This window comes from Cucurbita pepo, chromosome 6, assembly GCF_057944985.1.
Source record: "Cucurbita pepo subsp. pepo isolate OVF chromosome 6, ASM5794498v1, whole genome shotgun sequence".
Taxonomy (NCBI): domain Eukaryota; kingdom Viridiplantae; phylum Streptophyta; class Magnoliopsida; order Cucurbitales; family Cucurbitaceae; genus Cucurbita; species Cucurbita pepo.
The window spans coordinates 2,184,896-2,196,190 of NC_141803.1; the positions used below are offsets into that span (position 1 = coordinate 2,184,896).

The 11,295-nt window shown below is 34.1% G+C and overlaps 2 protein-coding genes and 1 long non-coding RNA gene across 4 annotated transcripts; 2 read left to right on the forward strand and 1 right to left on the reverse strand.

Moving 5' to 3' along the window:
- The first annotated feature begins 799 nt into the window (after window positions 1-799).
- Window positions 800-7,000, forward strand: LOC111797169 (uncharacterized). The gene is made up of 5 exons (XM_023680104.2): window positions 800-979; window positions 1,937-1,988; window positions 2,224-2,379; window positions 4,451-4,530; window positions 5,847-7,000. Exons 1-4 carry the CDS (start codon window positions 874-876, stop codon window positions 4,458-4,460), a joined length of 324 nt encoding a protein of 107 aa, XP_023535872.1. The 5' UTR covers window positions 800-873; the 3' UTR covers window positions 4,461-4,530; window positions 5,847-7,000.
- On the reverse strand, window positions 2,435-9,665 carry LOC111797168 (potassium channel KAT3). Its single transcript, XM_023680103.2, has 13 exons — window positions 9,481-9,665; window positions 8,880-9,095; window positions 8,298-8,459; window positions 8,109-8,166; window positions 7,693-8,010; window positions 7,036-7,275; window positions 6,653-6,751; window positions 6,537-6,569; window positions 5,218-5,403; window positions 4,956-5,033; window positions 3,745-3,811; window positions 3,042-3,194; window positions 2,435-2,635 (listed from the first exon to the last, which is right to left on the reverse strand). Exons 1-13 carry the CDS (start codon window positions 9,663-9,665, stop codon window positions 2,532-2,534), a joined length of 1,899 nt encoding a protein of 632 aa, XP_023535871.1. The 3' UTR covers window positions 2,435-2,531.
- LOC111797171 (uncharacterized) lies at window positions 7,966-10,502 on the forward strand. Of its 2 annotated transcripts, none has more exons than XR_002815490.2 (5): window positions 7,966-8,076; window positions 8,281-8,455; window positions 8,816-9,168; window positions 9,522-9,754; window positions 10,035-10,502. It is a non-coding gene; the product is annotated as an uncharacterized LOC111797171 (long non-coding RNA). The 2 variants fall into 2 exon arrangements; XR_002815491.2 differs by having other exon boundaries at window positions 8,334-8,455; window positions 10,035-10,501.
- Window positions 10,503-11,295: the final 793 nt, after the last annotated feature.

An 11,295-nucleotide genomic window follows, 5' to 3' on the forward strand; every position in this document is an offset into this window, starting at 1 on the left:
AGAGTGGCAAATCGTAGCATCGAGTGAGGCATAACTTCTCCGAGTTTTAGCTTCGAGACCCTACAACCAATGTCGAGATGCTATATGTGTAGGTTTGCTTGGCTTGTAATGCAGTATCAAGTCGTCGGTGGGTTGGGGGGCGTTGATATTGTCCCCTCCTAATTTCCTCACTCGTTCGACTATGTCTTACGGTAGAAAATAATGTGATTTCACCTGGTGTGCAGGAGGGCACCTCTGTTTTTCTTTTAGTGGTGGGTCCCGTGCCTTCCCTAAAGAAGAAAGGCCATCAATTTACTCAACTCGCCCTTTTTCGATAGGATTAGTGGAACAACTCCGAACGTTAGGAAAGATAAGGGAAGACCACCTAAATGAACCGACTGAAAGGACTTGGCTTATTCGAATCGAAGAATAGCGGCTTCCAGATCAGTCTATCACGAATAGCTTCGTTGCTTGATCGACGGGAGGAGCGTCTTGAAGTATGAGGCATAAGATCAAGCGTTTTGACTTTGTCTCTCGGGTTCCACCACAGGTTGATATATATATATTACCATAATTGACCTTAAATGCTCAGCATAATTTAATAAGATTAATAAGAAAATTTAGCTGTTTTTTTAAAAAATATTTATAAATAATTATGTTAATGGAATAATAATTTAATATACATAAACTATTTAGTTGTGAGTTTAGCATATTTTTTATGAAAATAATATAATTGGTATTTTTTAAAAAATTAAAATAATTTAAGAATTATTTGCGACGATTTTGTATAGAAAGAAAAATAATATAAATAAAAAAATTGAACATCAGTTGTATACTTCACCCGCGCAAACGTAACTGGAGCCTTTGTTCTTCTCGTTCCAGTCTCTCTGTACGATGGCAAGTTCCGAATCAAAACCCAACGATCATCTTATTCCCTTGCCGGAATCTGAGTCGTTGCCAGAAGCTGAATCTGAATCGCAGCTCTCAGTTCTCCTATTCCGTAAATTCTTCGCTTCTTTTTTTCTCTTTCTCTCTAATGCACACACACTCAAAAGCGCGCAAAAACGCTTTCTCGTAATGAAAATATGCCTGCCTGACGTTGTATGGCGAGATTTTTAGTTAGATTTGTTGTACTTATTGTGAAAATCGGGCACTGTTAATCGTCTACTAGTTGTGCTTGAAGAAGTAAGAAATGCTTTGAGATTAAACTCTAGGTAGGTGATGAAACTTCGACTGGATTGCATTTGATAATGTTCGGCGCAGGTTTGACTGGAAACGGCGATTAGGTTAACTTTCTTCGCTTCTGATACTATAAAATTGTGTAGCACAAATCCGAAATAGATAGAGGTTGTTTGTTTTAGACAAATTATGAACAAATCGGCAGTGATAGTTGTACTTCCTTATGACGAGGAGGTATTTGTATTCTTAAACTTAAGAGTCTTTCTCCAAATGTTGGCTCTGTTGGCACTTTATTCTTAACTCTATTTGAATCGTGAATCGTGTTCAGAAATGGCCAGTCAGTACTCGCGTATTATGATTCTACCTCCATTTATACGTGCAGTCCATTTTTATATGATTGTTTTGCTTCGCTCATCCGTTATTTTTAAGTTCTGTAATTCTAGAAGGAGTTTGATTGATTCGCTAGCTTCGAGACGGTTGTACTTGGAGAAAGGTTGCTCCTCCGCAAATTTACAGGCTTGAAAATTATACCAGACCAAATGTACTCATGAGATTAGATCTGTTCTGAAGAGAGGCGGTAAATCATAGCCGAACAACGATGAAAACTTCAAAGCCTTAATATCAGTTCGACCAAGACGTGCTTGTTTTCATCACAAAATCATTTTATCGTTTTCTCTTTCCTTCTTTGCATGTTGATGTTTATCACACCCTGATCTTTGGATTACTCTGTGTCATCCGATTAGATAACACTGGTTCTGGTATTTTTATATTTGCGCAGATATATCACAACAGGCCCAAGGGGCTATGGAGAACATGCTTAGAATGATCAGGTTTGTTGATTATGGAGAGTAGCTCGATTACTTTTATTTTTTATGCATGTTTTTTATTTTAAATTTTCAGGAGTTGTTGTAAACTGATAAGCTGTAAGTGGGGAGAGCGAAATATTTTTAATTATGGAGGAGTTCTTCTACTCCTAATGACTCCAAATTAATTGCATAAAACGTCATAATGGTACGTATAGATTCTCATGCTAACCATAGTCCTCTTGTTTTCCACTGTTTGCAGTGAAATCGATCAAAATGCTGTTGGTATATTGGAAGACATAGAGAAGTGCAGGGGTTCTGCTCTTGACAGGAAGGGAGTGCTAGAGGAAGAGAAACAACAATTTCAACAAGCTGCTTACACTGTTTTAGACATGCTCAACAACGGAGGGGGAACACTGTAAGATTTCTCCCAAAATTTCTGCACATTTCTGCCAGTACGTGTCCCTTTAATATATTTACACTATCACTCATCTCTTGTTTCTTGATAGTTGTAGACCATAAGTCATCGGTTTAGGCCTTATGTAAACCCAGTAGATATTGTTTTTGTCTTCAGACAAAAAATAAATGATCACCCTCTCTTAAAACATTCAAGTCTTCTACTTTAGAGCCATCAGCCATGAAAATTGAGCTCCCTCTCTTGCCAAATCTTTTCTCTGCAATCCATTGTCAATCAGTTATCTTCTAATTAAAAGATGTCATCTACATTGACATTAAAAAGGTATATAAGGTGTATAAAAAGCCAAGCCCTTTGTATGATTAAGCCAACAACAATGATGATTTGTTCTGTCTGATCCAAACTCGATTCAATAAATTACACAACCATGATAACTAGGTCTTTAAGTGTCGTCTTTATAAGACATAAAAATCTAGTTATTGACTTAAATTTATTATTTCACCATCTTCTTCCTATCAGATTAAAATCATATGATTAAGCCAACAAATTTTTGTACTTTAAGAAGAATAGGTACTTAGCGTTGGATTGTAATTTCTGAAATGTTTCCTGGGATTGTTTAAAATGTATGACGCAAATTATACTTCACACAAATCTAATCATAATACCTGCCAATCCGAAAAGTTCTTCAATCGACTTGGGCAGAAATACCAGTTTTCCCATACCCTTGCCATCTTTTGTACTTTCATCTGGATGGTGCTCGTGAATTATCACCCTGATGCGATCTGTATGTGGCAATGGTGTAGATGCTTCTGGCGATCCTATAACATAATTGTGTGAATTGAGCTACGAAATGTGCTTATCCAGGAAAAGTCCAACATTTGAAAATACATGGTATCCAAGTTGCTCGAACAAAAGTAACTCGATTAAGATTAGAACATCTAGGAAGTGTGCTTTGTGCTGAATCAAGTTGATAACACAAAGTGCTGACAAAATTGATTCAATATTTTTTAGATTAAAAGTTGGATTTTTTTAGTTTATCTTCTAAGTTATAGAAAAAGTTATGAATGCTCAACCGTACTCTGTTTTTAAAGAGACGAATGTAAAATATTTTGATAAAGCTAAATATAGTTTACTTGAAAAACAAAGTGACAACACAGTTCTTCCACACATAAACATTATGTCCTGATGATTCTAGAATGTGCTTGCATGTTGTTGTAACTTGCCGCAATCAGAGTAGATATATGTTCAGTGAAAAAAATAAATTCCCAAGAAACTATTTATGATTTCTCCACTTTATGCATGCTTTCTAAGATAAACTAATTAGAAAATAATGTCATAACTGTTAATGTCATTCCACAATTTCCTTACCTTCCATTTTTTGATCTCCATGATAATCTGGTAGTCTCTGATTTTGTGTCTCATTCGGTTCTGTGAACTGCAAAACAACATGCGATGATGATCATCTAGTTAAGGTTCTTTTTATCGTTCTCGTAAGTGAGTCCTTTTCTCTGGTAGGAAATCATTAAGAGCTAGTTTGTTCAAAGAATATAGGGAAAGAAAGAATATTTGGTATTGTACTGATAATTTGTCCAAAGCTAATTTGTATCAACGTCTATTTTTCTTTCAAGGCATAGGTTTAACTTTCATTGAGAATTTCAGTACAAGTTGCATCATTCAATGCTGCTTGCTCATTCTTTTCTATTTGTATTTTAGACAAAATTAGAATTAGTTTATGAATGAATATTTATTTGGTAACTTACAAAGCTCTTCTATGGTTTACTCTATTGGACTTATTTCCCCTCAAATTTGAAATGTAAGCCAATAGATAAATAATTTCCAAATTTCCCTTTCAATTTGTTTTTGTCAAATATTCTTGACCAGAGAAGAAATTGAGATTCTCCCTTTATATCTTATGTTATTAACTCATTTTTCACTTTACTACATACTAAGTTTCATAAGTGAATTTATATAACTAAAAAAAAAACTTTAGCAACATTCATTTTCCAGAAAATGAATCTTATAACTTTGATCTACTTATATCTTATTCTGTAATTTTTCTGCTATATTCTTGCAGGAAAAGTTGACTTTCATCAGTCTAGGGTGGAAAAGTACAAGTTGTCATAATTCTCCTCCTATTTTATTCTCTAGACATGGGTAAGGAGAACACATTAATGCCTAGCCTATTTTCACCATATGCATAAACATTTTGCTTGAATCTTGTTCGCCTATTTCACACTTGTATAGATGATATTTTTGGAAGTCTTTCATTTTCAAGCATGAAAATCAGCAAATTGACTAGTTTTAATAAAGAAACTCTTATCCTTTAGATAGCAGTTAACCCGAGTCAACTTGATCCTAAAAAATCATGATTTTGAGATTAATTTTGCTGTAAAGTTTCCTGGTATGTAATAAATACCTGCTTACGTTCTTAGTAATATATTTAGAAGAGATCATTTCTCCTGGATACTTCTCAAAGTTATATTCAAACAACAAGGCTTCTAACGTTCGGCATTGCACTAACGACAAGCTAAGCATGTCCAAATTGTAAACCACTTTATTGAATAATAAAAGAAGGGTACCTCTGAATTTAGGTCTTCCAGCAACTCTGAAAAGTAGGGTATTTCGTTTTGCTCCTCCTTTTTCATCCCCTTCAAGTGCTGATTGTGCAGCACAAAAGTCAGCATAAAAAAATGTGCGTACTAGACACGAGTTTTATTAGATTATACACGGCAAGTTTATGCAGTTACTATCTTGATGATGATATCTTTAATCTCAAAGGCTTCTGATATAAAATTTGTTTATCTTGTAATAATTGTATTATAGATCCACTATTTTTCTAACCTCAGTGAAGTTGATGAAAAGGGTTTTTCCATCTTCGTTGTTTGGTTGTAACATTTGCTTAAAATGATGATGACTTATCCTGATGACTTGGGAGAGTCTTCTAGTTCTCACTGTAAATGGCTGTGGGATATTCAACATCACAGCAATTTCCCCTGCCATCTGTGGAGATTCCAGCTTTGACAAAATCTGAAAATCAATTCATGCAAATATATTACGAAAAAGGGTGAAAAAATCAGGTTCATTGGATTTTCCTCTCTTTTCCTGTTGAGGATGGAAAATATCTCAACACGAGTACTGCAGATGCAGCCGCCCTTCCATTTTAAGTATCACTGAATTGCATCATTATTACCCAAATTGTCTTGGTTCTACTTAATTGTTAGAGAGCTAGTAGATAAATCTTATTTGTTTTGTTTAGAGATTTGGAAGACTAGGAAGACTGCTTAGGTTGGAATGGGGTTATTTTCTAATACTAGTTTGAGGTGGGGGGAAAAAAAAAGTCTTTCAATAAGGATCTTGTATTCCTTTCCAATCTCAATGCTCGAAAAGACATTATATCATAATATGAATTTTCCCTTCCTGACGTCATTCATGACAGTACTTTGTACACTTCTGTCAATTTCTTCTTGCAGGAAAGTTTCTCGAGCATGAAGTGTGGGTTTCAGAGTCTTACTTGAGCTTGAAGAATCAACTTGTAAAGATAGTTGGGTGCTATGATATATGAATGAATGAGATATTATCTTCTGTTGGATGGTGCATACAACACACTATTTTTGTTCAGTCTATAATCACTACAGGACAGATCTCATCCTATCCTCTTCTTGGTTTATTGAAATTCAAGATGTGCACTGCTTGTACTGTCTGAATATCCATCAATTGCCAAACAGATTATCACTCCTAGGCAACATAAGTTTTCTTAAAGATACTGACAATCCAATTAGATACTTATTTAAAAAAAATATAATTGTGTGCTTTGGATTTCAGGGATCTTGCTTGCTGGGACAAAGCTCTCTTTCTTCACTCTGGATCTTCTAACCATTTAGATTCTTTTGCCACCAATTTCACTGGAGTTTGATTTTCATTATAACAGCTTAGAAATACATTACTTGAATAGACTAGGGTCTGTTATATAAATTATACAACTGTTTCTTTGAGTTCGTTTTAAGTACCTAGAATTTTATTATAACTACTTAATTGTCTAACTTTACCTTGTCAGCATCTGTAATTTGGTCGTGAATATTTAAAATTTCTTACATTATATAATGTAATGCATAGAAATAGGCAATAACCTTTTAACACAACAATGAACTGCTCTACGTTACCTGTTCAGTTCCAGTCTTGTACACGATCACATCCTGCATTTTTATAAATGTAGTTCAGATTAGATTTGATTCCAAGAGAACATGGAATGCAGATGAAAAAACACAAGATTACTTACCACTGATCCAGACACCAAAATGTAGAAATCTGTTGGTATCTCATTTTGTATTATAATGTCAACTTTAGGTGGAAAGTACTCGGCTTTCATCTCAGACACCTGCACAAATATGTATTAGGCCAACAGGAGAACTGAGAATAGCTACAAATTTAGCTCGGTTAGTTTCCAGATATTCTTCTGTTAAATGGTGAAGGTAAGTGCTCCAAAGTTCTACTTTTTTTTTACTTCATGCTGCATGACTTGGCAGTCTATATTACGACTCTCTCTTTTTTTTTTTTTTCTTTCTTTCTTTTTTTTTTTTTTTTTTTTTTTTTTTTTTTTTTTTTTTTTTTTTTTTTTTTGGTGAAATCGTCATCTCTTGAACAGGAAAAAAGTTCTCTTACCAATTGGGCGATTAAGTCGTTAGATAGATCCTTGAATAAGTATGCATTCTCAACTGTACGACGGAAAAGGTGCTGGGCAATACTGGTTCTGATTGCTTTAGGTAAATCCTCCAACACCTCTTCTTGCTTCAACTCTGCTGTCTTGAACTTGAGCTGCATGTGCGCCAACATTTGATCTTTCAAGCTTTCTGGCAGTCTATTCTTGCTTCCATAACGCAATATCTCATTTATGGAATCCCTCTGGTAAGTGACAATGCAATTCATTTATTATAAAGTGTAATGCTGAAAGAGAACTTAGAATGAGACATGACACTAACAAATGGTTTTTATATGCTCCGTAATTCTAAGACAAGAATATTAATAGTAAAAGGAGTCCATTATTACTCATTGCTTCTTGCAATATGAAAAAAGATGGCATTTGGTGATATTGAATTAGTTGATTTAGTAGTTCCAGGTTTAAAATTATGTTTTCTATTGATACTATGCTTTGTTTTGGAAACCATTGATTATTACCAAACATAGACATAGTCACAGGGTAAGATTCGTGCTGTAGCATTTTCTTGTTACATTGCCGGTAGACATCACAAATACCATGTTTTCTATGTTAGACTGGTTCCTGTAACTAGATTGAGTGCATAGAGCAAAAGGATAAATTACCATGATAAATGTTCGGATAGCACTGTGAACGATAAGATTTGTCATGTTTCCTATCAAGTAAGACGTGAGGCCGATGTTGAATAACATGTAGCAGATGCTAAAAATCTTCTCCCCTAGATTAACTGCATGCAAGTCCCCATAACCAACGGTGGCAAGTGTGACAATTGACCAATATATTGAATAGGTGTAGCCAAGCCAGATACTTCTGCTTTTAAAATCTTCTACTTCAATTCCAATCCATGTATTTTCTGCATCTTTATGATGAATTGCCAGCCAGTAGTAGAAACAACCAGCTGAATGAACTGCCAACAGTGTAACCTGTCATTGGAGAACAACCCAAAGATACTTCTATTTAAGCAGTGGTCTGAGAGTAGAACATTACAAGTAAGTTTGTTATCCCCAGAAAGAAGTCTTACACAAATTAGTTTGATGAGTCTTGTTAAAAAGTAACTGAAGCGTATGTCTTTCTCCAGCCTGGATTTGAGGCAATTTGTCAGTTAGATTAGTTCTGAGCAAGTAGTATGAAAATGCTTTTTTAATTTTTGAAATCTTTACCATCAAATAATCTACTTCCGTTATACATTGAAGTGCAAGCAACATGTTACCTTGAGAAAAGTTCACTAACACGCCTTAGTCGCCAGAACCGAAGTAAGTTGAGGAAGCCGAAGACCTCATTGCGGTTCATCTCTCCAGTGAAAATTCTGTATATTACCTGAAATGGAAGAGTGGAGGCTACGTCCATGGGGAACCACAGGCTTGTAAGGTAACTGTAACAACACATAATTTTCTATTAATCTAATAGCTGTTCTGAAATTTTCTTCAGTTATTCATTTCACACTGCACCATTCACCTAAGTCATATTTGTTTATATATTTTCTACCAATTACAATTTACAACCTATTCCATTCAAATCTTAGATCAAAAGATTAGAGGTTTGAATCTCTATGATAAAAATTTCTTTCTTCTTTGTTAGAAAAGTAATCATATTGTTTTAATGCCCTCTATTTGCAACTTCTACATATGTGCAGTTGTCGTCTTGTGCTAAATTGTCATTTATTGTATAAATGTACTGTTTCCCCTTCCATCAGCTCTTGAAACCACTTTTGAAAATTTCAATTTTCAGAACAAGTAGATGGAAGAACAAACCCAAACCAAAATATTACTTGGAATGGGTAAAATGAACATACCGTACAGCAATCTTCTTGTGATCATCAACGAGGAGATAAGTGGATTTATCCAAATAAGCCACGAAGAAGGTCAAGACAATATCAAGGGCAAAGAATGCATCCACCACCAAATCAACGGGTAAAAGAGACCCAGTTGCCACTTTCTTGAAGGCAAGTTCAAAGGGAGATACCCACGCTGAGTACACCACTAGCACTACCAGGAAAGTTTGCCACCACCTGCATTGCATCATCATTCATATTCCAAAATGCCCAGCCAAAGTGGTCCGCTCCTTTCTCTCGCCAAAAGCAAGTAAGACAAATTCTTGCTTTTGACTTGTTTTTCAAATTCTAATTTTTCATATATCAATACTTATAAAAAAAAATTATTTATACTGTATGTGTTCTTTCATTTACAGCTAATGAAATTCATCCTCATATATGGCAAGAAAAAAAATATATTTTCAATACTGAATATCATGGATCACGGACCTATCACACAACCGGTAGGATCAAATTTATTAGCAGAGAAACTAAGAACTAAGATATGAAAGTACTTATGGTGTGTAAATATAAACTATATTGTCTCTTAGAATTGCATCTACAAGTTGTTGAATTGACTCACCGATATCTTCTATCATACGGAACTATAATGAACTTGTTCAGGTTTGAGTATCCATCGGTCACAACAGTTCCAAACGCCGGCAAAAGGCTGCTGGAAACCGACGTCAAGTTCTTTATTTCGCCACTTGAGTGCCGCCGGAACAGCAAAGGCAACGGCGACCTTGTTTCGGACATTGGTGTCGTCATTGTGTTTCAGCCTCTGCAAATTCTAATGACCCAGAAACAAGACGGTCACTTTTCCTGCATGCCTGAGACTTTTTATGCACACAAAAGAGGTAACTTTTACGCGAACCCCGTGAGTTCAACTTAATATATATTAATTAAAGGGGAAGGTGGCAATGAGCATTCGTTGAATTGGTGTAAATAAATTTAAAAAAAGATCATTTCGTGACTGTTATACATCAAAGATAAGATTTATTTTAGTGATCCATGTTGACTTGCATTATTCTATGAATCGATCCCATGCTCAAGAGATGATGTCTCATAATTACTCTAATAATTGCGATTTTTATATGTAAAATGCGTGTATTATGAAGAGTTGACTCTTAATTTCAGGACTTCATTAGGGGAGAGGACTTTAAGGAAGGCTTTGTGGATCTCTTTTACCATCATTAAACATATGGTTAGTTTCTTGCTTCTTTGAATGAACGAGGTTGTCCTATGCATTATATATATATATATGTTAGACGAATATGACTTTCCATAATGGTATGATATTGTCCCCTTCGAGCCTAAGCTCTTATGGCTTTGCTTTGGGCTTACCCAAAAGGTCTCGTGCCAATGGAGAGAGTATTCTTTGTTTATAAATCCATGATCATTCCCTAAATTAGCCGACGTAGGACTTCCATCTATATATATTTATCCTTAACCTTAGGTAAACTGGAAGCTTAACCGTGAAAGTAAAAGGCGAATCTGAGGTCAGAATAGGATGCTAGTGAATAAATCCTTAAATAGGATGCTAGTGAATAAATCCTTATGAATTTGTGAACTTAATTTGAGATCTAATCACTTTATTCTGTCAATAGTAATAATAATAATAATAAAGTATTGATGGTTCATTAATTGTTAGGGGTGGTTTTTTAAATAGAAAATATTTATAGATTTGTTGTGTATCGTAGAATTTTAACAACTTTATGTCCGATCTTTCTTGCTGTGATCAATTAGCAATTAGATATTTTATTTCCTTTTCCAATTTTACCCTCTACTGTCTGCCATAATTAATTCTATTTTCAACTTAAATTCCTTTTCCAATTTTACCCTCTCAGCTTTTTCTTTAATTGGTTTATACAATGAATCTATGTTCATATTCTCTTTTAGATTTTCAATTTTAATAACCACAGTTTTTAACTTTCTTCCGTTTTCTTAGCTAGTCCATTTTTCACTCTATTTTTTTATTTGTGAAATTAATATATATATATATATATATATATATATATATATATATGTATGTATACTATTTTTCTTCTCATTATATAATTATTTGACCAATTTCCATCCTAGTCACGTAGTGTGTGTGTGTATTTATCATTTTATTTTAGTGGCCACTATAATTATATGTGATAATCTTATCTTACGCATAAAAAAGTGTAAAAATGAATCGTTGATTGACTTTTTTTTTTTTTTTTTTTTTTTTTTTTTATAAAAAAAAATTCAGTATAAATCTAATTTAGGAACATAAGCTTGTTTATACATACATTCATATGTTTCAACTACGACAAAATTCTTACAAATACAATATATTTTGAACCTTATTTAATAACATTGATTAATCAGAAGCTGACTTTGGAAATATAAATAATAAATTGTCGCAACTTGC